Source organism: Corvus moneduloides, chromosome 5 (genome assembly GCF_009650955.1).
Source record: "Corvus moneduloides isolate bCorMon1 chromosome 5, bCorMon1.pri, whole genome shotgun sequence".
Taxonomy (NCBI): domain Eukaryota; kingdom Metazoa; phylum Chordata; class Aves; order Passeriformes; family Corvidae; genus Corvus; species Corvus moneduloides.
Window position 1 is genome coordinate 42,743,460 of NC_045480.1, and position 26,995 is coordinate 42,770,454.

General features: G+C 43.3%; 1 protein-coding gene across 1 annotated transcript in view; it reads left to right on the plus strand.

Moving 5' to 3' along the window:
* Window positions 1-1,361: 1,361 nt before the first annotated feature.
* The window catches only part of TET2 (tet methylcytosine dioxygenase 2), a 71,677-nt gene continuing 46,043 nt past the window's right edge, over window positions 1,362-26,995 (plus strand). Inside the window, 1 exon segment of the mRNA XM_032108384.1 lies at window positions 1,362-1,491. Within this exon segment, the coding sequence (XP_031964275.1) occupies window positions 1,462-1,491 (30 nt within the window). The 5' untranslated portion in view covers window positions 1,362-1,461.

A 26,995-nucleotide genomic window follows, 5' to 3' on the forward strand; every position in this document is an offset into this window, starting at 1 on the left:
TGAAAAACAAATTATTCAGTGATGACCTGAACTTCCTAGAAATCACTCTGATCTGCATCAAATGCACCGGATTTGTCATCTTGCTGAAGCCCGTTTTCACCAGCTTGCCTTTGCCAGGCAGGGGACAGATGGGGATTCAGCATCTCTTGGGCACCACTGATGAACGCAGCGCTTGTAGACCTTCTCCTGACACCCCCCGGGGTGAAGGACACACCGGAGAGGGGGAGAGGGTCTGGCCGTGAAACTAATGCTCTCCTAAAATCCTCCCTGGCCCCGCACGCGTCCCGGGCAGGCCGGAGGAAAGCAGCCTGAAGGCTGCTCTATTTGGCGCAGCGGGAAGTAGAGGGACCCGCTGGAGGGGAGGCCCTCGGCTTCATCCGGCGCTCGGGACTCCGCGCGGTGTTTCGGCGGTGTGAAAGCCCACCGCCGGTTCCCAGAGAGGCGATTTTGCATACTTTTACTTCTGCTCCCCGCAGCTGCCCAGCTGGAAGAGCTCCAGCTCCCCCGGTGAAAGGTGGTGAGCGGCGCACGGAGGGGATGGCAGCGGGAACCTGTCCGCCGCCGGCGGGGGCTGGCAGGCTCGGGGGGCACCAACCTCCGCTCTCGGGGCTGCGGGGCTGGGAACGGCAGCCGGACCTCCTTCTGCGGCTCCAGCTGTCGCGGGCACAACACGGTTTCTCCTGGGGCAAGCCACGAGCCCATAGTTTGGGAATGGTGCCGCTAGTCCCTCTCGTCACGCACCGAGCCGCGGGGCTGCAGGCGCTCCCGAGCTGGGTGTCCAGCTCATCCCGTGCTGAGCAATCCCTCCCTGGCAGCCCAGTGTCTGCGGGGACAGGGCTTCATTTTGGGGAAGCCTGGAAGCCTGAGGAGATTTTGTCGATTCCCCCCCCCCCCCCTTTTCTTTCTTGGCTTTTCTTTTACGCTGTCAGCCGGCTACCGAGCACTACCAAGCTGCACCCCCGGGAGAGAACAGCCCGGGGATAGCAGACGGGCTCTCGGGGCCGTGGGAAAGCGCCGCCGGCCCCCGCGGACGGGAGGGATGCGGGACGGGGGGCGTCCCACGGGGGGTGGCGGGGGCTGGCGCTGGAGGGCGGTACCCTGCGCCCCGCCGTGTCCCGCGAACCCCCCGGCGAAAGCAGAAGAGGCGGGTGGGGGGACAAGAGGGCGGGGGGGAATCCCCAAAAGGCCGAAAGAGCGTCAGCAGCCGGGAAAAAAGCCCCGCGCGGTCGGGAACAGGGACGGCGCCGGTGACGGTGCTGGGGGCGCCCCCGCGCCGCGCGCTGGGGGGGGCCGGGGGGAGCCGTGCCGCGCGCGCGGGGCGGTGCGCGGGGCGGGCGCCGACGTCAGGGCGCCGCGCGCATATTGATGCGGGGGCCCGGCCGCGCTCGCCAAGGAGCAGAAGGAAGCAAGATGGCGGCGCTGTAGGAGCGGGGAGCGCGGCGCCCGGGCTGTGCGTGCTGGATGTCGGCGAGGCTGAGGGACACGGCAGAGGTCAGAGCGGGATTCCCGCGCCGGCCGCCTTCTCCGCCCGGCACCACCGGGAGGTGTCGCGGGGCAGCGCAGCGCAGCGCCGCGCCGCCGGGGGTCGGCGAGGAGGGGGCGCCGCCGTGGGTACCCCAACATGGCTGACTGACAGGGCCGGCGGGGGCGCCGCCGCCCCCTCCCCGCGGGGCCGGACCCGGGCTTCGCCTCGCCGCCCCTCCCCGCGCCTTTGTCTGCGGACGGGGGACGGCGGCCGGAGGCGCCCCGGCTTTGTGCCGCTCCCCGGCCCCGGGCGGACACAAAGGCGGGCGCAGCCCGGGGAGAGGGCAGAGAGGCGGGGGGCTTGCGGGGCTTGGGGAGGGCGAGGGGGTGGCGAGCGGACCGCGGTGCCGGGGGGCTCGGGAGGGAGAAGTGTGTGCGGGCGAGGCGGGGGCTCGGAGCGAGGCCTCCCTTTTTCTGTGCAATGAGCCACATGCGTGTTTTGCCCGCGTTGCTAAACCTTGCCGTCGGGGCACAATGTGGCCACGGGATGAAAAGGAGAATCACTTTCCCGAGCGTGTTCCCCTAAAATAACGCTTTCGGCGAGGTCAGGCTCGTTCCCCGCCAGATGACAGGCAAGAGCAACAACCTCACCACGCCTGAGTCGGACGCGCGGCAGTGTGCGCTCGCTCGCTCGCTCGCATCGCGGCGTGTATCGGCGTTAAATCACCCCCTTAGACACCAGCACTCATTCTCGTGCCCAGAGTTAAAAGGAGGCTTTTCGGCTCGCGGTCTGAGTGTTGGAAATTCAGCAGACTCTTTTCTGCTAAGTAATTTTCCTTTTCGGAGTGAGGTGAAGGGAAAAGTGATGTGGTCTAGCGTGCTTTCATCGAAACGCTGCAACCAAAGATCTCATCACAAGATTTGTTTTCCATGATGAGCGGCATGCGAACGTGCAGGCTTTGAGCAGTGATCGGCAGCTCTGAATATATGTTCAGCATCATTTTATTTTCTTCTCCTTTTCAATGTGAAGTTTAAGAGTTTCAGAGATGATGCGATATACTGTCCCTAGTGAAAGCAGGTCAGTGGGTGTTGTTTGTCGGCTAATGAGGCCGTTCTATTGGCGTGTTAATGGCAGGTTGACTTACTGCAGCAGGGGGTGAGTGCAGTCACACATTCCCTTGTGTATCCGCATGTGTATTCCACTATGGCACTTTCTCTGGAGGCTGTAAAGTGCAAAACAGGACGTGGTTGCCGAAGATACTCAACAGGAAGATGTCAGTGGTCAGTAGTCATGTATAAGGTAGAGTTGCAAGGGGATCTGACTGCTGCTGTAAACTCTCTGAAAAAACATACCCATCTTGGATTCCACCCCGCAGAAAATGACCATTTGGAACCAATGAAAATAAATCACTATTGAGCAGTATTTTGCCTCTCTCATGGAAAGTGTAGTATGAACCCTGCCAGTGAAGTCAGAAAACATTTAAATCTAGAAGCCAGGGTGTAGGGAGGAGGGAAAAAAAGGAAGGCAAATATGTGGAAAATAACATTGTTTTGGTCGTGGGACTAAAGTGCTGTTTATGTGAGATGAAGAACTCAAAAGTCATCTATCAGTGGAAATAGTTGTTTCACTTTGGGAAGTGACATTGAAACAAGACCTTTGTGAATGCATCCAGGGAACCTCAGAAAGTTGTTTTGTGTTGCCCATTCCCAACAAATCTTCAAAAGAAGACAAGGTTGAATGGGAGACACTGAGGCACCTGAATCTACCGAATTATCACTGTTGGTAGTAAGGTTTTTAACGAGAACTTTGGCATTGTGGTGATTCATTGTGGTGGCTTTTAGCCAGGAAAACTGGTATTGTTTTGATACATTGCACATGGTCCTAGACTTTGGCATGTCAGCATTGTTTAAAGAACAAGAAACGTGTGCTTGTTGCAGAGTTATTGAGGAGTTCTTACGATGGACAGATTTCCAAGGTCTCTTGTTGGTACCAGTGCTGCACTGGGTAGCAGAAATAGGAGGTTGTAAATGTTTTGACTTCTGCATGCAGAATTGGGAGAACCTGTAGTTGCTGCTGGAATGGACGTTTCAGCTGCCAAAGTTGGATGGGACTGTTCCTTCTTGCCCCAAGCACTTCAGATGCTGGGCCTGTGTCTTCCACATGATTCCGTTAAATATTAGCAACAGTTAGACAGCCCAAAAGAAAAGGGAAAAAAAAACCCCTCACCATATTTTGGAACAAACCTGCTGCTTGGATGTTAAAAAACATGAAGGTCAGGTTGCATTAATGTTACTGACCCTGGTCAGGGTTACAGGGAGTGCCTCACGCCTAAGTTACTTGCATGGATAGTAGTGTTTTTATCAGAGTGTGCCTAAGCAGTGACTTTAAATCCCTTGTTCCATTTTGTTCCAAGTGGAAGATGTATTTTGTGTTTCTACAGGAGCCAAGTAAGGTCCTTTTTAAAAAGCTGACAATTTGTCAAGGTGGAATTCCTGAAGAGCTGTCAAATTTGGCTTGTCACAGCGAGTGACCCCTCTGCCTCTCTCCCTGGGCTGCCGCACAGTAGCTCTAGGCATGGTAGCAGCATCTGTAAGCCAGCTTCACAACTGGAGCTTGAAAGTGGTAGAACAAAGTTGCCAAGTTTCAAGTAGAGTCAGTGGTTATCTTGGAAACTGCACTGGAGAACACAACCACAAATTATTTTGGCAAATAATATACAGTATTTATTTAGTCCAGCTCTCTGATTGCTGTTAAGGCAGTCAGCCAGCAGCACTAAGTGTTGTGACATCATTTTGAAAGGCAATGTGCTGGTTCTGAAATGGAGTGGGATGTACTATGATTCATTATTTAAAAAAAAAGCTGTAGTCTGAACAGTTATAAAGCATATGACTGCATCATGGCTGAAAGCCAAAAAGAGAATTGTATGAATCAATCACACTTGCAGCATTATTCCCATCTCTTACTTCATAAGGCAGTGAATACCATCTTACTCATTTAGTGATATTCTGCAGCAGAAATACGCTTTTGAACACTGAACAAATAACTACTAACAAGTTGCCATAGTTCCGGTTGTTACTTTATCATCACTGCTTGCTTACATGTTCAATTTGTATACCTCGTCCCAATAATCCTAGATAATAAAACCTTACAAATGGAAAGTACCGTGAGTAATCATCCTCTCAGTCACCTATTGAAAAGAAATCACTTCTGCCTTACCTTAGGGTAGATAAGTCTGCTTTAAAGAATTATCTATATGTGAGTGTGTGTATATATATGTATATGGAAAATCACCAATTTTGCCAAGGAATTGCTCAGTGGGTGGATGCAGAGATGGTGGGGTTAAGGAATAAAATTCTGAACCTCCAGCATCAGCTGGACTAATCCCAAGGACAGCTGATGACTGACCCAAAAAGGTTGTTTGGATTAAAATACTGGGAATGTGCCCTGCATTACATAGCAGGGAGTAACAGGAGGAAGGTAGAGAAAAACAAGGTTTGAGAAATAGAAAGAACAGCTAACTAATTTCACCCACATATCTCACACTGTTCTTGAAATGAAGAAAAAAAAAAGTCCTAACTTATAGGTGGATCTACTAGGTTTTCATAGTAAAGGATTTTAAATCTGGGGTCACTTTAAAGACAATTGCCATGCTTTGAAAAACACTTTAACAAATAAAATCATAAAGATTTAGATTCGTGTCTATCTTTTCAAGCAGGCTTGCTCATCTGTGTCAAACACCTCCCAGAACTCTGAATCATCTTAGTAACCTGAACAAAATTCAGGCTGTCTTTAAAAAGCAAAGTTTTCTGTGGAGGTGGGGATTCCAAGTTGGAGTATTATTGCCTTGTAGTATACATATGGCAAGAAATCCCAGAAGGATTATTCTTTCAGATAAATAAAGGCTTGCAGTATCTGACCTAATTTCTTGTGTGTGTGTTTTTCCTCTTACCAAAACAAAAATAATAAATGAAATACAGGAGGCATTTCTGTTGCAGTGTGGAAAGGAATAGGCTTGTTCTATGCTCAAGTTCAGCAAGAAAGGATAATGCAGCATTTTAAGCCTAATCAAGTACAAGTTTTGTTAAACCACAACAGACAGAGTGAGCGAGTGAGTGTTTAGATAGCTAAGATAACCAGGAATAGCTCAATAACCAAATACCCCTTGGAAGTGTCTTCCCCAGGTACAGGGCAGTACCATCGGCACTCTGATTAAATACTATGATGCAATTTAGACAATGAAATAATCTTCACATGTTCTACAGCATTACCTCTAACCTCAAATATATTCCACGCGTTTTCCCAGCATACGAATATTGGTTTTACCAGGTGTATGCATGGCAGAGGAGAAGTTTCCAGGTTTAAGTTGAATTTTTGCAGCTGTATAAAAGAACATCTTCTGCATTCTTTACTCTACATGAGCTACTCTGTCCCTAAATGTACATTTCAATGACTAAAGTTTAAACAACTCTTCTGCCTAATCTCCTTTCCAATAATGCATAAGCAGTCCAAGTTTGTGTTCCAGTGTCCTGGCGTGAGCTACCCTAAGTCACGCTGTGTTGGGAAAGGATTTGGCTCCATTGCAGTGAAACCCCAGCTTACCAAGTGGGTAGGTTTAGGTCAGGAGGATGACTCTCCATGTGGTTGCGTTCACGTGGTTTGAGTGTTTACAAACAGTGTCCCAGCATCCTCGGCAGCTGCCTTGACGTAGCCAGTGAGGACAGAGTTCTAGGAATGTCCCTGGTCCTCATGGACAGCGGAGGAGGGGGAAAGGAATAAAAAACTGCACAGTTTTAAGAACACATATCATAGTTTGGGTTTTGGCTGAGCTTTCTGCATCTGCGTTGCATTCTAGACCACTGTGTCCTTTGTCAAATGCCGTTGTTTTTATCCTCTGCGCTTCAGCGCAGTCTGGGCTGTGTTGACGGGTTTGTCTGGAACAGACTGACCCAAAGTATGAGATGGGGGCTAAGGGAATTGTCACAAAGGTTTCAAGTTATTTTTGTGCCCCTCCTCCCCTTTTAAAAATGTATAATTAATTCAAGTCCCAAAAGCTTTTGTGACAAAACAGCTCAGCTCTTTACAATACAAGAATCCTACTGTAAATGGTTATATATTTTTTCCTTAATTAAGCATGATTCACTGCCTGTTAGGATACTAGAACAATTCCCTTTTTAAAGAACAAGAAAGAAATCATGAATCCTACTAACTTTATGAGTAAAATCAAATAGCTGAAAGTCTTTATTACTTAATGAGACATGTTGACACAAAGAGGCGTTGCTGTTACGAAAGCTAATACCACTGCAAGGCAAGTTTTAGACCTGCATTAAATGTAAGAAGCTTGGTGGAAATTTCTGCATTTACCCAACCAAGTGAATAATGGCACCAATCTGTTGCTCAAAAAAAAAAAAAAAAGTGTGGGGAGAAGTGGTGGTAATCATTGGGGATGCCTTGCAGAGATGAAAATTTTGTGATTCTGTGAAAATGCACTGTAGCTGGTCAGAAGCACCCAACTGACAACATGTTTCATGCTCTACCCTCTGGACCTAAACCAAACCTGTCAGGCCAGTTCTGGTCTTCAGAAACATTTGAAGCCTATGCCCTGCATGTGCTGTAGGACCTTATTATCAGGGGTTCTAATACTCCTTATCCAGTCCCATGCACATTTTTTCAGACTTTCTTAGCAGTTTTGTAGGAAGCACTCAGAACATTGTGCAAAGCACATCACTTGCTTTACAAAATGAATCCTAAAATCTGTTTTCTCCTCATAGGGAGGAAGCAATTGGTACAAATGCCTCTTCCATATTCTGAATTTGTCTGGATGAGTCATGGTATTCACTGTCATGCAACAGAGTAGGAAGGCTGATCCCAGATCTTGTTATACACATGGCTGCTGCTAGCAGTTGTACGTTCACATTGGTTGCTCCCATTTTATCTTGATGTCTATTACAACACTGTAATTTTGTAATTACACTGGAGTGGTTTCTTGCTCACCTGTCCTGTCATTTTCAGGACAAAATGATTTGTGTCATATCCAGAATCTGCTCCTGTTTCAGTAAGCTCTTTACCACCTTTCATTTTCTTTTCTGGCTTCTTTTTGACCTACAGTTCCCATTACTCTTGCACCAGCTGGGTAGCAGAAGGTAGCAAGCAAGAGTAAGGCATGTGAGAGAATATGTGACAAAGGCATTCCTGAGTTTGCCCTGACTATTTGTTCCTTCTCTTGCCACTTCTACGGTTGTTAGAGAGATCAAAGGGTAAACATTAACCCTGGGCCTGATTCTGGTGGGAGAGTCTTGCCCTCAACTTCAGTGTCCTTTAGTATCTTTCCAGATTTGTCCCTTGGAATAAAAGACAACAACTGTTCATGCAACACTCACCCCCATTTCATGCCCCTGATGCTTTTTTTCATCTTTGTTTAATCTGTTTGTTCTTTCAGTGCTACTTCACTTGTGTTTGAAGTCACATTCTTTGAAGTTATAAAATTTTTATACTTGCCAAAGGACACAAAACTCTTTCAGCTCTTATGTAAGCAAAAAGGAGAAAAGAATGATTGCGTATTTTCTCTTGTGTGCAAGTAGCATTACTCTCCTCACGGTAAAATGAGGAAAAGGAATTGCTGCAGTCAAACAGGAAGGAGTTTCTACCATTTTCCCAAAGTTAAAGACCACAGAAGTAAGGCATTTCCATGAAGCTTCACGTGCATGTACAGCTTAATAAAAGGAATGCCATTTATCCCTTAAAGAGAACATATGAAAGCTGGGAAATACATGGGACTCATCTCTTCCTGGGATATGGAGCAGTGGTGGTATGTGTGTGTACATATTACAGATTTTAACATACTTTCTTTTCAGGTTACCAAATTTTTGTTCCCTCTGCACTCCTTTGCATGCTTTTATATTTCATTTCAAGTTTGTCTGCCCAAAAAGCTCTGAAGTATTACTTAAATGGCAACACTAAAAATCAAAAACATGAAAGCTGAACAACTGGCAAGGGTCAGATTTAGCACTTACTTAATTTTGTATATCTAGTAGACATTTTGGGGGAAGGAAAATGTATGCTAGTGTGTTTCCCATTCCATGCACAGGTAGTTGCAAATGTACACGTCACATACCTAGGAGCAAGTGAAAATACAGACCAAATAGGGAAAAACACATTTATAAAGATGAAAAGCACACAAACCAAAAAAATACAGCCTTTCACTCCTCTGTTGTTTTTATGGTGCTTTCCATACTCTACATGGAACATTTATTTTTCTTAAGTAAGTTTAGAATTGTACTTTTCTGCTTCCCTGTAATCCTTAATGCAGAACAGCTTCTGTAGGTGTGAGAAAGCAGTAAGAAAACCAAGAATTGTGCTGATCTGTTTTCTTTCTTTCTATTATTGTGTGTAGTGCCTGACAAGTGAGAAACCAGACAGGAAAATACAGATTTCTATCTATTTTTCCACTGTGTCTTTGTTGTGAAATTGACAATACATTAAGTATAGGTGGCTTTTTTTTTCCCCCATGTCAGCTGACTTGTGATCCTGCAAACTGCCATTTTCACAAAGCCCTATTCATTTTCCTTGGGCTCAGGAAGCTATACCAGAGACACTTGGAGCAGTGAGGCACCTAGTCAGTCATATACTTTGTAGTACTGGAAAAAAGAAAAAGTTGTTTTGGGGCTATTTTTTTCTTTTTTGAGGGGACAGGAAGAAGAAATGGATGGAAAGACTACAGGTATAGAAGCTAAAATCTAATTTTTACTTAAAAACCTCCAACTTTTCAAAGCAGTTGCAAGTTAACATGTATTTTGCTATAAAACATAAACTCTAGCAGATGAATTAAAAGTTATGCTTCTGGAAGAGTGAGTCTAACTACTCAGAATAGCTGCTTTTTCTTGAAACAACAAGCTGGTTGGAGATACTTCGTTGGACAAGTTGGAGCATGAGTCTAATTCAGGATGGCAACTCTGATGCTTCTAAATATAAGGAGAGTGGATAGAGTGAAATTAATTATTGCACATTAGGAGGCACCTCATATCCCAGCCATGAAACAGAATCCCACTGTGCTTTGGGCTATACAAACATAAGCCATTTTTGTTCTGTCTTACCATTTAATTCAGTAAAAGAGGCAGAGAAAAGAGGTCTGGCAGCACACAAGGGGCCGGAGTGTTAGTAACTCTTGTTTATAGCAGAGGCAGGCAGCTCCCTTTCAAAAAACTAAATATTTGCAGTAAATAAAGCAAAGCTGCTATTAGTGCCCGCTCTGTGCATGTGTGTGTGTGTGTCAGAGGAGTTCCTAAGCAGCACTGCTGCAGCCTTTTCCCCAGGGTGCTAATGTTAATGAGCAGGCAAAACACGCAAAGAAGGAGAGAAAGGGTATAAAATTAATAAGCAACAACTGAGAACCAAAGCACACAGAGATCATGCAATGTGGTACAAACCCTGCTGGAATCATTCATTTCTGTGCCTTTTTTTTCTTAACCCTAGAAGACCTACAGGAAAGCTGTGGTATAGCTGGGAACTGAACCCATATCTCCTAAACCCCAGTGCTTTACCCATGATACCCTCCTTCCTGCTCATTCAGAAGTTTACTGATCGTTTTCTCTGCTTACTAAGATAACAGAAGTATCAATTTTAAGAAACAGAAACTAGATGCTTTTCACTTTTTTTCAGAATTTGGTTTTCAGTAGCATTTTCTGTTGACTGACAACCTGTTCTGGTTTTGCTGCACAAACTTACGGACCTCTAAATCAGCAGTGCTTACCAAAACAACTCAGCAAATGAAAATTAAACAAATCTCAGGGAAAAGGATGGCTTTTTGTTCACTGCTTTGCAGCACTGTTTAAACCCTCCACTCCAAGTGAGAAAGGATGCAGGGAAGAATGTTATCTCGGTTTTACTGGCACTGTAGGTGTCTACATGTACCTCCAAACAAATAATTAAAATAACAATAGTTAAAAGTAGTATGTTTTGTCAGTTAATCACTGTGTGTGAAACAGTTATGACACTTCTATAAGTAGGTACTCTAGTTAACTCCCTTTAATACTCTCAATCCTCCTATTCATTCAGGCAAGATTTCCCACAGTCTGCAAACTGTTCATGTACATCAGCTCCAACCTACCACACAACTCCCATTTGATCTGTTTTATCAATTAAAGGTTTGTCAGGGTCCATGAACCCTCATGTTGACATCATACTTGGTAGCAGAGCTCAACGGAGGGAAAAATACCAAAACAAAACCAATTTTAATTTGTTGTAAGAAATCTCTACTGGAGATGGGATGCACAAACCTGCAGGTAACATTAACTATAGCAGCATTCAAAGCTTTCTGTTCAAGAGTCCCCCTTTATCTCATCACAGGGATTGGAGAGGGTAAGCTTTAATGTCTCTGGCCTTTATGAATTCCTTTGCTGTGGGTCATAGTCACAGCTCAGCCTGCCTGGTTACATAGCGCATTTAACCAAGAGCCTACCCTATTTAACTTCAGAACATTCATGGACTTGTGATACAATCCATGATGAAATGCATTTGGTAATAAAATCCAATAGGTAATTTAGCTTGTGCAGCATCTCTGGATGCTGGCAGACGCAGTTGACTTTGAAGAACAGATGGATTTTTCTCTGCCATGTTTAGAGATACAATAGCACTGCAAACTACTTTGGAAAAAGATGGAGCAGAGCATTTGGACTTGCCTCCCGCAGTTGCTCCTCTCCCCACAGCAGTTTGGAGGTTCAGCCAGCCAAGCCCCACGTGGCTCACATGCACGTGGTCTTGCTGTTTACAAACACCCTCCCAGGTGTCCCCAGGCACCACTGGGTGCCACACTGCAGCTTGTGAGAGCTCCTGTTTTTCACCTACGTTCTTGGCTGCTTGTAGCAGTTGTAGCTAAAGGCAGGTCTGTGATGGCCTGTGGAGCCTGCTAGATTGTTCAGGTTTGCTCATTTTAACATTTAAGCAATATTCAGGCCAGGGGTTTAGAGCAAGGTCGTCCACAGTGAGTCAAAAATAGAAACTTCATTGCTCGATAGCATAGTAGCACTGGAGAGTGCTAGCTAGATATACACACAACAGTGAGGAAGGTCCTTTTCTGCTTTCCAGAAACACTACTAGGGAATTGGGTAACGTTTACAGTAGGGCAGGATTTCAAAAAGCCTGTGGAAATGAATGGACGCTTTTTTTTTTTCATTTCCCACTAACAAACCAGGGACCATTTCTTCTCCAGGTTTAAGAGATGGGGCTCAACAAAACACAAGTAGTTCGGAGCAGCTACTCTGTAAAATCAGAGTTGCATTATCACTCAGAGAAGACTGCCTTAGTTCTGCTTTGTTTTAGCAAGCCATTGGTGTACAGTAAGAAAGAGGTTTGAACAGCTGTGTGTTGCAGCATTAAATGGCCTCCCATAGCTAAGGCACAAAAAGACAAAGCCTGTTCCTTTCCAGCTGCTCAGCTAAAATTGTATTGACTTGCTTTTGCTATTGTCCTCACCAGTTCAGAGTTCAAGGACTCATATATCTACCGTACCTTGAGTTCAGATAACAAGATATAACTGCATGGAGGGAAACAAACAGAAAAGTTCCTGTTCTTCAAAGACGAACTCTTTTTCTGTACTTGTTCGTTCCCCTGTTTTGTTTCGGGGTGTGCACAGTTTATTTTTCTCCTTTTGTTTTACTCTCCCTCCCTGCACCCCCTCCCGCTCACCCTCTGCTGTGTGCACACCCTCTTCCAGCCGCCTCTCTGGCTTGCCTGGCCGAGAAGTGCAGACTCAGCAGGGACTGGTAACACTTTAACTCTTTGTCCTATTCTCAGCTCTCCCAGGAAAGGTCAAAGCAAATGAGACTTACAGCTGCACTTGAAACGGAGGAGAGGGATATTGACCACAGACTGTTCCCCCTCTCGCATGTTTTTTCTTTTTTCTTGAAGCATATAGGGTGTGTGGCAAGGGTGAGATGAAACTTTGCATAGGTTTGGGTGGTTGGATCTGCTTATTTCTCATCAAGAGGAAATGAAAGACTCGTGACTTTTGTTTGTACTGGCCATATCGTGCAATTTCTACTGATAAACAGAAATAATTTAGGAACTACTTCCTCAAATGCCTGAAACGTGGTCTTAATTTCATCAGTGCAAAGCCAGCAAAAAGCTATTACAGACACGAAGTCTCTGTTATGTGTCTTTGAAGTAATTTTGGAAACTTTGGCAATGTGCCCTTATACAGTTTTTTTCCCTAAGAGCCACAGTTTTGCATTGTGTTCTGGGACCATATGGGCTCCAATTTTAGTGACTTAGGGCAGAAAGGAGTTCCACTTTTCTTAAGAACAATTCAGCACTGCCATTTGCTTACACTGATAGACGAACCTGTGGGGCCACCATCAACATTAGCACACGTCCACGTGTGCCATGTACAGGAAAAAGGTTCCCACTTGCCCTTCAAACACCCCGCCGCGGTGTCTCACAGGGCTGCAAGGGGTGTGCGCCAGCCGGGGTGCTGGCGCTGGTTGGCTCAGCGACATCACGCTGGCGCCAAGCTTTACCTCTCGGCTTTGGCACTCCAGGTCATGCTGGTGTCTCGCCACGTGCTCACGCGCACATGGCAGCAGTGTTTACAAACATGACCCCAGAACTCTTACGGGCAGTTATGAAAGAGGCAGCGAGTGCCACATCTCGCGCACCAGACTGACCTAGATCGCCAGCACTGGGAATGAATAGCGAGGCATTCGTACCAATACAGGCTCTGAGAGACGTTCAAAGCTGATGATTTTGCTCCCAAACTGTTTTGAAGTATCATTGCCACCATGAGAGTGTTTTCCACCATAAACTAAAAATAGCTACTATTAACTAGCAGGAGCAGCGGGTAAGTGATTCAGCAACTCAGGGATAGAAGTGACTGTATTCTTCAGCACTATAAGTCTGTTTCTGCGTTGAACTAACTCAGCACATAAAATTTTCACAACGGGAAGGAAATGCAAAGCTGGCTTACTTCGGCTAAAAGAAAAGAACACTGCATGATCGTGTAGTTCCTGATTGACAGTTCCTTTTTTATTCCTTTATTAACACTTGCACTCAGGCACTAATGAGTGCTTTGTAGTCAGGCTGTGACCATCCATTTAGGAAAAAAATACCTTAGTAGTTTCAAATGAAACACCTCCATCTACAAAATATGAGTATCGCTGTATGACTGATTTGGTTTTTTTGACATGGGCCTTAAGAAAAAAAAGCACAGCCGAAAGAAACTCTTGTTTCAGCAAACCAAGCACTGAATGCTCAACTGTCAAATGTCCATGTTCTATCTTCACACGTATATTTTTTACAGTATGGGTCTACTGAAAAAAAGAAAGCATCCCTTCCTCACCCTTGAAGCTTTTCAAAGAAGTTTGTATTGTATGCCAAAGTACTCCAAAGCAGTTTGCTTTCTAGAAGTTAGCAGTTTATAGTAAAGTGGAGTACGCAGTCCAAGAATTAGTTTTGGACATATTCTAGCATTCTTGAAGTTGTCTCAGAAATACAAGTGTGTGGAGGAAGACAGGTACTATAACTGTGAGTGATTGCTTAAGATAATTAAAGTTTTCTTGAAAAAGCTGCTAAATGAGCAAAAATAACCCATACTTAAAAATTACTTCCAGTTTTCACTTTTGGAATTGAAGAATTTAATCTCAGCTTTGCAAAAGCCTCCTAAATGATGAAAAATTCTTTTTCCCCTCCCAAATAGAAAGTTTGACTGTTCAGAAGTAGATGAGATGGTAGAAAGATGTTAGTTCCATTTTGTATTAGTTATTGTAATACATTTCAGTGTTTGTAAATATCATAATGATAAAGCCTGTAGGAAAGACACACTATGGGCCTCTCTACACCTCTTCTGCAATACAGTTCAATCCCTCTACTGAATAAAATTTTTGTGAGTCATCGTCTTTTCCAACCATAGCCATGGCAGCTCTGCATTAGAGTTGTCAAAATTCCTGCAAAGGTTTTTCACTATGTAAACGAAATAAAACAAGAGAGGCTGACACGTGTTCACTCTGGCTTGGTTACTGACTAATTTCATGTGGTCTCAGGTAGCTCTGACCTGAGCTGGGGAAGTGCTCTGGAGGTCAGCTCCTGACCCGTTGCCAGTTTTGTTCAGTCTCCTAACTACTTTTAATCTTGTATTTAGAATGTGAGCAAATGTACTTGGTCAGTTATTGATGTCTTTTCACTGCTCAGTGTTCATTACACTGTGTATAAAAGACCTAGAAATAAGAATGGAAGTACTTAAAATAGGTCACTGCTGTGTTTTAAGAGCTCTTTGTAGCATTTCTCCTGCCTGAGGAAAGCAAATCCACCTTACTGTGAAACTGTACAAGTATGGGCAGAATGAGAGAAAGGAGAATTAGAGCCTTAGTATAAAATCATCCCTTAATGTATATAGCTTTCCTCTTGGGTACATCACCATACATCCTCTGGAGTCTTTCTTCAGAAACCCGGAAGCACTCTTTAAATTGTTCTGAACCAGAAAGTACTGAGGTTTACAAGGACTGGATTATTAGTATTTATAGTGTCTGGGGGCTTTACCAGTACATTTAACTTAACCAGTGTAAGGTCTATACAGATACACAAATTCTGTTTGGTCCGTCTTTGACTCAGAGAATCTTCCTATTATTAGCATTTATAGTATTTTCTTACTTTCTATGAAGAGCTTCTTTTAGTCACCCAGTGAAGGAATATAAGCAAAGAAGTGCTGCTTATGATGAAGATTATTTTATTCAATGCTTTTAGTTGGGGCAGGAGGGAAGGGAACAGTGTAATATTACCATTGTATGCTACAGAGTGAATACTGCCATTGTGTCAGTTTAGATGAGTATCTGAAAATAAATACAGACTCTGTCATGGGTTTGTCCTCTACATAAAAAAAGCAGTGGAAATCTTGTTTAACAAGTTCAGCAAAAGGCACACCTAAAGTTTAATTATGTCTTCAGATGCATGGGTGCAAGTCTTACTAAAGAGTTTTATTCAACTCCTAGAGAACAGACTTAGGAGTTTTTATTTTTCTTAGATGGATTGATCTACAGTCATGACAGTGCACAGTTTGGGGAAGAAAATCCCTTGGCATAATAAACAACTATTCTCAGCCATAGTCTCTCTGCCACCTAGATGTGTGGGAGAGAGCAAGAGATTATTCACCAGTTTATATTTTTCAGTCAATACTCCTCTTCCCTCACCCCTCTGAAAAACCTATCTACCAAAAAAGCAGGGGAAGATGGAAAAGAGGTGAAACAGCACTTCTGGTATTTACCTGAGGGTTTTGCATTAATGTCTCTTGGACCCGGGAATCTTGGATACTATCTGAACTGCACATCAATTCTGCTCCAAAAGTTGCAGCACTGAATGAGGCAGTGAGAGGACTTCCTGACCTAGAAGGTAGACAGACAGGGGTCAAATTGTTCTTCTGTCTCTCTTACTCATTGTTGTCTCAGCAGAAGAGGGTTCCTTAACAGACCAACTGCTTATTGTTTTTATGAGAATAAAATGTACAGAACACCTGCTAGAAAATACATTGAGTTACACTAACAACTGCCCACAGCACTCAAAGGCAAGGTGGGAACATGCAACAGGCCTCCAAAATATATGTTCAGTATAAACTACTGGCAGAAAATGTTTCCCATCACCGTAATTAAAAACATAACAATTCCTTAAAATTCAAGAGTCACAAGAACTATAATATGTGAAAAAGAGAACAAAAGCAATGAAAGGAACAAGGAGCATTTCAGATTTTTTACAGCACTTGGGAATGTGTGGGGTAAAATGCCTGGAGATGTACTTAGGAAAGCAGGAAAATCCCACCTAAAAGAGTGAGTTTAAAAAAACAAAAGATGGCTGAGCCATACCAGCAATGGCTCTCCTTCATATTCACAGGATTAAACCAGTGAGGTGCTGAGGTTTCTTCCCGTATCTCTCAGTCCTACAAGAAACTACTGTGCTTTGCCCTCCAGCCTGACTTTGGCCATGGCCAACCTCCAAAGCTTCAAAATATGATGAAAGCCCTATTTCTAGTAGTCAAGTTATGTATCAACGAAAGTAAGCAGCTGCATATATTTAACAGCCAAGCTGCAGAAACCCTGATGTATGAATTCAACAGAGATACACCAGAAGCAGCAAAATCAGACCTTCTCTTCTACTCATGTTTCACTATCCCAGCAGCCTTTTTTTTCTTTTTCCTAATTTTTTATCCTTGCTGTAGGTCCACAAATGTGGAGTATGGTTGTCTCAAGAAAGACAATTTTCATGAAACTCCATACAAACAATGTCATGCTTCAGTGTAAAGTTTTGATGTGGAGAAATTCGGTTAGTTTAATTTTAAGGGGAAGAGTATCTTTCCTTTGTGAGCCCCTTTTTGGCCTGTTCAAACTTGCTTGCACCCTTATCCAGGAAAAATCTCTGCAGGATATACTAAACAGCCTTCCCCTGTACCAGTGCACAGCAGTGAGAAAGATGCACAAGCTATTCCTAAAAGTTGTATGAAATAGCCATGGAAGAGACCATTTATTCCATCTTCTTCTCCCAAATCAGCCAAATCATAACTGGCACTTTTGATAAATAGGTGGATAATCTGCTTTAGAAGACCTCTGCTAGTAGAGATTTTATACTCTTCCAAGTCTTCTCATTTTGATGAACATTTTTTCCTTTTGGACAGATAAAGTATTCCAGTTGAAGCCCTGCCAAGGCTTAAGAAGAAAAGTAACTTAATATCTGACAAAGTCACACAAAAGAGCCTGTGCAAAAATTGCCTTTTTTTCTTAAAAAGGTTGACATAACTTCTCAGCTTGATGTTCACTCTAACTCCAGGAACTCCTGTTCCTCATTCAGTGTTTTTGCTCATGATTGTTCCTGCCTTGAGACATGGCCCTCAGGTTACCAAGGCAAGAAACCCCAGAAGAACTTCAGAAAAAAAGCTAGTGTGTGAAACAAAGAAGTTGGTGTCATCAAGGAGGAGGAACTGCATAGTGAGTTACTAATTAAGTAATTACACATTTTTGTGAGGGTCTGGTGATCCATTAGAATGTGAATTTCTTGGCCAAAGGACCATGCCCGTGTTACCTGGGCACACACTGCTGCTATTCTGTGCATAATGCAAAGAGTTCTCTGCCAGGGAAGATGATCTGGACAATACAATGAACAGCTGAAGTGTAGGCACTTGCTAAATGTGGCAGTAAAGAGAAGTGGGAAAAACAGACGCAACACAGTACTTAATCTTAATAGTATGTATGGCTTTGTTAAGCTGTAGTGAATGAAGACAGAAACATGTTTCAGAGAATGCAAAACACTAGAAAATATTTCTCCTGATCTGTAGTGACAGAGGTGTATGGTTTGTCCATGGGAAGATCTGAATTCTCCTCCTCTTTGTTGTTTCTGTGGCATTTTCAGATGAAACTTGCAAATTATGAATGTTCCCATGTATTCTGACTCCAAATACAATAGCTTGTGCTGGATCGGCGCCTCAAAACGGGCAGCACAGAGTGAGGGAGCAGGAAGTAAAGCACAGTGAAAATAACTCCCGAGTGTGAGCTAGCTAACATACACTAAAGGCACAGAAGGGCTCTCAGGAGCTACCTTTGGCTCTCTAGCACAATTTGAAGAAAGCTAGTATTTGAAGAAGGCAGCAGCCAACATATTTCAAATTGCTGAAAGGAAACAAAGACAGCAGGTGTGCTTAATCTAAAGACCCTGCCGTCCCAGCCTGTCGCTTAAGCAGGTTCCTTTGTAAGTACCAGACATTTTTGTGAATTAGGACCACGTCTAGGCTCCTGCTCCTTAAGGATACGATCTATAGGGAGTTTAAGGCTCATGGTTTTGGCTATAAGCTGTAGGTTGGCTGAATGTATTACTGAGTGATTATACATTTCTCTGAGGCATTTGCCCTTTAGCAGACTATGGTAACAACAGACAGTTGTTTGCTTCAGTGTGGCACTTCTCAGCTGCTGCTGGCTGTTTCTCTGTGTGCTCCTTCCTCTGAAGACTTCATCACAGTATGCCTGAGAGTACTGCTGCAAAAACAGGGTTCAGAAAATCTCTTATCAGGAACATATACTGACTGACCACCTACCCAAGCAGCTATTTCCTTCATTTGTTTGTTTTTGCAACGTCCCAGAAAGTTGTAGTTTATGCCACCAGCAGCAAGTGTGGCCACTTCCACAGTTCTTTGTAAAGCAGTGGCACAAATGGTTAAATTATCTAAAAAGAGCAAACAAGTGTTGCATTTTTTTCAAAGATTAGATTGAAGGAAAAAGCTCTCTCCTGTAGTTCTCTCCTTTTGTTTCTAGTTTTAATATTTAATGAACATGTGATATTGTTTTAAGTTAGTCCTGATGGTCTTGTGAAGTTAGTATTTAAAGCAGATGGCTGCAGTGCTTTAATAAGATGGTTACTATAGAAACACAGTACTGTGAAAGCAAGAGTTTCTGTAATGCATGGTTCCCTCACTAAACACTTTAAAGACTCCTGTTCTACATGTAGCAGGCCCAAAGAGGACTAACCAAGAAATGGAAAAGAAAAATAATATGCTTGGAGTATTTACTTCAACTGGGGTCCACTTAAACCTAGCTGGATAGCTAGCATTTTTGTGGCTTGCTAAAAAGCTGCTTGAAACAACATGAAACATGAGAAGAGAGATAAGAAAAAATATTGATGGAGGAGATGACTGCGGGCAGAAGACAGATCATTTCAGTTATCTTTTTTTTGGAAGGTGAGTTGGACTCAAACATTAACACAAACCAATTTAAAAACACAAAACACCCCCAAACAGTTAGCTAATACACCCAAATATTTACTTTATAATCCTTGGGCTTTTTGGTTACTTCATCCTTGCATATCTACTGTTGCCTATCAACACACTTGTTGCAGCCTAATGCATGGGGAAGGACACATCATGTACTTTTAAGGATTTGGGCTTTTTATTACTGCTTCTGGTTTTCTTTATTTCACCAAAACTGTTTTAACCTGAAAGTACCTAAATTCCTCTGCATGTGCCAAAGCATTTTATAGGCTATGACACAGACTTTAGAAATCCTTTTTAAATGTTAATTATATTTATGAATATGATTTGAACTAAATTGGGACATTCAGGGGGGTAAATGGCAGTCTTTTTGGACAGGTTATGGGTTCTGTATGCAGAACTGGGAGTGAAAGTGCTACCTCATCTGATAGTGTCTTTCCCTCCAGAGAATTTAGAAGTAGTTTTCAGCAGTCGCAAAGGGTGAATACATGGAGATATTGGTTGTAGGACTGTAGAAACTATGAATCAAAGAAGGTTATCTGGGCATCCCGCAGAAACTCCTGTCTTGCACTATAGTCAGCAACAGTGCTGACCTGGACTAGGTTCAGAGGGAACTGGAAACAACCTGGGCCTTTTCTTTGTTTTATCCTTTCTTTTGTTTCTTTCTGTTCTCCTAAACTCAGCAGGTGTTTGTCCTTGCATGTTTTTGCTTCCCTTTGCACTTTAGAACACCTAAACTGGGCAGGTTCAGTTGCAGGGTTTGCCTCTGTCAGGAAGCTGAACACATCATCATTTCAAAAGCAAGAAGGGAAAAAAAAAAACCTGTGAGAAACACTCAGCAAATAGGGTTTTCCTCTACCCTGAGATTTAAATTTTTTCCTCAGTTCCTTTTTCTTCATGGTCATGTCTGACTCCATTATGGGCTTTTTCCATGACTTAAAACTTTCAGAGAAATAAAACCACATGTGATCTAAAATGCCTCCCACTTTTCTGCCTTCTCACTGTGACCCTCACCACTGTCACCCTCTATACACCAGTCAAGGTACATCTTACCTACTTTGCTCTGTCTTTTAGTTTCTTTCCTTCCAAACATTCCCATTTTATACCCCATCTCACTTACTTAGTAAGCTTACCCTGCCTCATTGCTCATTGTATTTCTCTCATGCCTGTGAACTATTAGTGTGAGCAGCACTGCCCACAGCTTTGCAAGTTTAGCAAGTCTAGAAGTCAGTGGTATTCCCTGCTCTGTTTCACATACTGTCTGCTTTGGTTTAGATATATTCACAGTGCAGCAATAGATCTATAGACAGATACTCAGAAACAGGTATCAAGCCCTTATTCATGATGTTTACTGTTTTAAATAATTCTTCAGTACAGCATTCACTCTCTGAGGATGAGGAAGCTTACCCCCAGACTATCTCCACATGCACTTACATGTACATTAAACACAGGCACAGCACACAAAAACAGACATCTCTGTCTCTATTTTCATAACAGGAATATTTTTAGTTATGACGGATACTATGAAGGAACTCTGCCTGGCTGCACTCAGGATAGATGAGGCAGGCTATTTTAGGTTATTACATAGCGGTTCTTAAAAAAAGAAAGCTTTGTGACTTGCAGGCAAAAGCTGAGGGTAATCTGTCCCACAGACACCAACAAAAGGAGCCCTAGGGGAATGGGTAGCCCTGTGGTCTGTATGTAGATTTAGCCCCGGACTCTTCTGGTGGCCTCAGGAGGGCTTGCGTGATCCATGAGCACCTGTTTCCAGTCCTGGCCTTTGACTGCTGCTCCATGTAGGACTGTAGTCCCTGTACTGAAAAGCTTTTTTCCCCCCTTTTCCTTTCATGAAAAATAACATGAACATGAGTGCCTTTCCACAGTGGTGATTAATTAATCTCACAAATAATGTCACTGACTGCAGAGAGATCACATGTGAGAACGTACATGCATCCATGGAAGAACTCACTCTATAGCCCTTTGGGAAGAAACAGGTAACGGTGAGGGGAATCAAAAGGACATTATATATCTTTCCAGTGTCTAACAGGAGGCCCCCTAGTTCAGCAGATGCCTGAAGACATTCCTGTGGTACATAAATAGCACATAAATATTTTTTCTGTATAATCTGTTAATTATTTTTAAGTGCAAATACTGGGTAGAAGTGCAAATACTGGGTAGAAGTGCAAATACTGGGTAGAAGTGCAAAGCTTGGAAGTGGATCAAGTGATACGGTGTAAAGTTGGGAAAATCCTTGCATCCTAGACCTTAAAATTATTGCTTTTATGGTAGAATGTAAGAGTCAGAAGAGGCAGAAAGCTCTTTTTAGGAAGATAACAATAGAAAAAAAAAAAAAACAAACCATGCTTAGCATAGCTTGCAATAGGAACATTTTGTCACTTGTCTGTGGTGGCAGTGGCTTATCCTTCACACAAGCAGAAGTAGAAAAAAAGTCTGGTGATTCACAGCCTCTGGGAGATTATCTCATAGCACTATCTGAGTTAGTCCTAAAGGACTGGAAACCTTTTACATTGATGCAGTCATAATTAAATGTGATCCCATTGCATTTGTGGAATTAACTAATCACCGGTATGAGTAAGGGGCTCACAAGTCAGCCAGAAGTTACTGTGGGAAAACCTCTGTGGGTTAAACTGAAAGCTGTTGAGAAATGTTGATATTTAAATGGCACACACAGTAGCTCAAGAACACGGGGAATAAGCAACTCTGCTTCTAACATTTCCTGGCATATGACAGTTTTGATAAGGGGATTACTCTAAACAAAATTCTCAGTCTCACGTATGTTTATAGCTTTAATTAGACCAAGCGTAGATGGAAATTCACAGTCTGCTTAACCTATTTAAATCTCTCTGATATGTCCCCTTTGCACACCTGTTTGAAATAAAGTGTGAGTGGAAAGAATAACCTCATGGTGCTCTTTCCATCTTTTATTTATTGTACAAGATAGGTGGCTTTGTCTGCCTGAGTTGCCTAGTTGCTTAGCATTTAAAGTATTTTTTAGTAGACAACTGAGTTGCCTAGTTCCTTAGCATTTAAAGTATTTTTTAGTAGACAACTGGGATCTGTGTGTGGAGAATGCTTGTTAGTGGGTGCAGCAGAAAACTGCAAGGAGCAGGCTACAAGAGGATACTGTAACCTAAGTAGCATAAAGACTCTACTACCTAAATCTCATAAATGGTCATGATCATGTGCAACTAATACATAATCCTGTCCCAGTTCTGTCTGCAAATTGTATTTTCTTCAGTAAAACCATACTGTTCACTCTTTCAAAACCACAAATTTGAATGTTACAGGCTAAGGGAGAGAGTTACTGCTGGTCAGCAGGACCTACCCTCATAGGTGAAAGTGTGAATATCAAGTCTCTATCTGTGATTTTACATTAGCTTTTCAAAATAGTCTGTGTTTGCTAAAGGGAGTCTTAAGTCTGTTTAATTTTGAAAAAACTATATGCAAGGGGGCTGAAGATCCTTACTACAAAATAAGAAATCACTATTGTGTGGTAACATTAATATGGCAGCTGCCAGATTCCAGCATCACAAGGATTACACAGCTGTACCCACCACACCTATCAGGCTGACTGAGACCACAACCCGCAAGCTATGTTCTAAATTACAGGGGTTGCATATGTGCTGACACTCTTTTTATACCCAAATCCTAAAAAGATCTTCTCACAAGAAGATGTAACCACATGAGAAGACTCTTGATTTATAAAAAAAAAGAAAGAAGTATGCTCTGTGAACGTCCCTGCCACACCCCCATTAAAACGGTGCTTTTTTGAACTTCATTCTAAACTCACTGAAGTGAGTGAAACAAATCTGATTTCAGTGATCGTGGGATCATATCTTTAAGTCTGATTAAGCAAATGCTGACAAAGTGCCCAGGTGTAAGGATATGAAGAACTACATTGACTTTTTATTAGAAAGCTCTCATTAAATTCCCACCTGAATTGTATTTCTAATAAGCCCACCAACCTTCGGTATCAAAGTTTGATGATTTATATTTTAGCAGCCAGCTTGCCTGAACACTTGAGTATTCTGGGGTTTTTGCCTGCCGACTTCTCTTCTCCCCTTCTCCCTCCCCTTTATTTACTCTGTTCTTTTCCTATCAGTACGTGCCACTGTACTGTACACGGTGCAGTTACATTAGCATTTATCTGATGGAGCTGAAAGCCTAGATCTTTCTCTGTAACTTTTGTGAGCCAAACTTTAAAAGCTTCTCCTTCTCTTCCCCCTCCCTGATCCCTTCAGGGAAGAAGCAATATGAACAAGAACACGCACAGATCTCTCAAGAATACAAATTATGTTCTGAACAGAAAGTTGGCTCATGCATGTCAATTACTTGTTATAAAGAATAAAACATTCACCTATAGTTAACCTTTAGAGGGAATGGAAAACATAAAGCTATTGCTTGCTATATGCTTTTTACTGAAGTGGCAACTGGCAGGATGAACTGTGAAGGGGAAAAAATAGTTGCTCTAGAGGATTCTGGGAGAGTAATTTTGAGCCAGCAGAGTCTTGCAGCAAAAGACAAAATTGATTTGTTGCCAGGGTGTGCAACATGGGAAGAAGAGACTGCTCAGCAGTGGTGCTTAATTGTCCTTTTTATACTCGCTGCACTGTCTGTAGTCGGGGAAAAAAAAAAAAAAGCCCAATCCTGAGTCAAATAACGCAAACACAGAGGAGTTTGGCCTGCCTGATCCAATGGCCCTGCTTAAGCTCATTTCTTATGTGTGTTACTAAAACACCTGTGGTTTTGGTCACTAGGAGATGTGCCATGAGTTATTTACCATGCTTGTTTCTGGTATATCTATTAGTGGGTGCCTTTTCAAAATGCTTTTGCTTTTTCATTTTTGCCCTCAACTGCATGTTCTCAAAGCAGTAGTGTCTTCAGGAGAAGACTGCATTGGCCTGTAGTGGCACAGCTGTAAGCCTGTCACTCTCATTTGACAGGATCAGCATATTCCATGACTTACTAATGTAAATATATGGAAAAGTATAATTAGGAGGGCATGAGGAATAGAAATTGCTTGGCCAGAGTGAAAACATCAGAGCTGATGGACAAGGTAGTGAAACAAGCTGCAGAAATCAGATAAACATTTTTTAAGAAGATGCAAAAATACCGTTAGAGTACCTAAGCTTGACTCTTTTTTTGTCCTCCAATATTAATAATAAACTGGACCTCACTCACTTCTACCCTTGCTAGAAGTATTTCCTTGGGATCTCTCTGGTGTCTGTGTATGGGTATAAAGTCCAGTCTAATAACAGAAGCCAAAGGCTTCTCTGTTCACAGTTCAGACCCAAGTGGGAAGTTGACATGTGAGGCACTTTAGTAGTCTAGATCCTGACCTGATGATGTGTACCTCAAAAGCCACGAGGAATAGTTCCTCTCCACACTTGCTCCAGACACTCACATTCCTGACAGAGACAGGCTGGTGCTTAACTGTAATACTATCCATGGTGACAGTCAGGTGATGGGGTTGTGGCTGGGATTGCTCAGGTCTTTATATTACTCTTGACTTATGGTCACCTTCTGGAGGTGAAAGCAGAGCACTTGAGCCAGGCATCCAACTAGATCCAACACTGGGATGTCAAGGGGTATGGGAACTACATTAAGTCATTCCTGGTTTCTTTGGGGTGGAAGGTGTTAAACAAGGGCATTTCCTTCTTTGGGAAATGGGTACTTGCAATAGAAAGTTATTTTTAGTCACTCTGTGCTCCAGGAGTTGATACATAGAGCCGTGACCTGTCTGCTGATAACACATTACCTCATTTGCAGCTCCACTGTTGACGTATGCTCCACCATGTCCTTGCTTGAACCTGGCAGGCACCGTGTGGTACAGTTGTCACAGCATTGTCTGAAGGATTAAACTGCAGCAACGAGGTTGCTACCTTTCAAACCGATGCAGAAACCCCAAATAAAGTCTCAGTAGCAACATATCTTAACAGGAACGCTCAAGGCACAGGCTGACATCTGTGTTATACCAGGAATATCTGGAACGGTACCATTTTACAGGAGTGCAGAACAGCCTCACTGTGCTAATGCTATTGCTCAGACCTTGAGCCAAAACTCAACCAGTATGACTCTGCTGAAATCAGGGGAGCTACCCTGATCCACAGCAGTGCAACACTTGCCCTTGTCTCCCCTATTTCTTGCAAAATTCCCAGATATTTTTGGCCAAAGCTAACAGGGCATCCTCGGCAAGTGTTCAGTCTCGTTTATAAAGCTTGTCACAAACAGCCAGTGGCTCCCCAACAGACTCCCCTCCTCCTCTCTGCCAGGTTTCACTGCTGCCAGCACAGTGCCACATCCATCTGGACAGGCAGACAAGTCACTCCTTTTGGAGGCAGCCCAGCTGCCTTTCCACAAACTGGCACGGGGAAGGCATGGCGGCGTGCCGATGGACTGGAAGCCTTCCGCCGGGAGTACGCGCCTCACCTCTGTGACACGCTTGACATCCCTTGGCCTGAGGCCCATGGCCTGCAATCCTGAGTCAATGCTCAAACTAGGTTTGTCACCCAGCTAACAGTGTAGTGACCTTACTCCAGCACACAGATTTGGTTCCACGTGCCACAGAAAAGATATCGTATAAACCATTTGATCATTTTGAATGGGGCGTTCACAGCACACATTATGAACTAACTAGATGGGTAAATTCATCCTCCTGTATTTTTGCCTCACCAGAGACCTTTTTCGTGTGCTCATAACTGTTACCATTTGGTCGCAACCCCCCTAGCTCTTAGAAGGAAGGAAGAACAATGACTGTCATTTACAGAAAGCTGAACTTCACAATTTTGTTAGATTAGTTTTAAAAGAAAATAGAAAATCTTATTTATTATCTCATTTCTTGCCTCTATAAACTCTTCACCTCTCACTTGCTCTGTTCACTTTCTGCAACTTGAAAAATATCACTGCTTTTTTTCAAAACATGCTTTTGTAAGCTTTTTGTTCCACTATCCAGAACCTCTTTTTCCATATCTAGCCTTCTCCATTTCACATTCTCACTCATTGCTTCTTGCCCTCCTTTAGAATCCTTCCTTTGATCTCACTGCTTTTTTTCCCAAAGAAGGCCAGACAGCTGAATAAGCTAACCAAGGTCTGCATCTGTATCTGGATATATACAGCGCTCTCCTTACTCAATTCTTGGCAGCTGCTTGCTCCCAAAGCACCTACACATTTTCTGCCTGTGTGACTACCCTGCTTCCTTTCACATCCTTCAAACTTCTCTCTTCAGTTCCTGCGACCAAACCTTGCAACTATCTTTAACTGTTTCCAAAACAGCTCCCTTCCCAAATTAAAAATTAGGAAGGGACTTCTTCTAGCAAATTCCCAGCTTTCTGTCCCTTTTAGTTCTGAGGCTCTCCAGCCTTTCACGTATGTGTCACTTTAGTGTGTGTGAAGTGTTCTCTTGGAAAACTTGTTGACTGGCACAAAATTCCTACCCTGCAGCTGCATGACTTAGCATGCATTAAGACAACACAGAATTTTTCTACACTGCACCACCTGTCTGCCCTTCCTCCTTCTGAAGCATTGCTCTGGGCTTTACTTCTGATTTACTTTCCCCAAAACATTACTTATCAAGCTTCTCTCCATAGAAGTCAAGAAAGCTGTCAATCCAAAGTCCTGTCCTCTAGCCGGTCAAATTACAGTAAGTCTGTTGCTTCAAAAAGGCTTGCTCAGTTTCACTTCTTACCTTCTCACCTCTCTCTGTGAACCCAAACAGGGTGTGTCTTCCATGAACCTGTTCCACTTGCCTCCAGAGGAGCTCCTCGCATAATCCCCGCTGAGGATTGCGA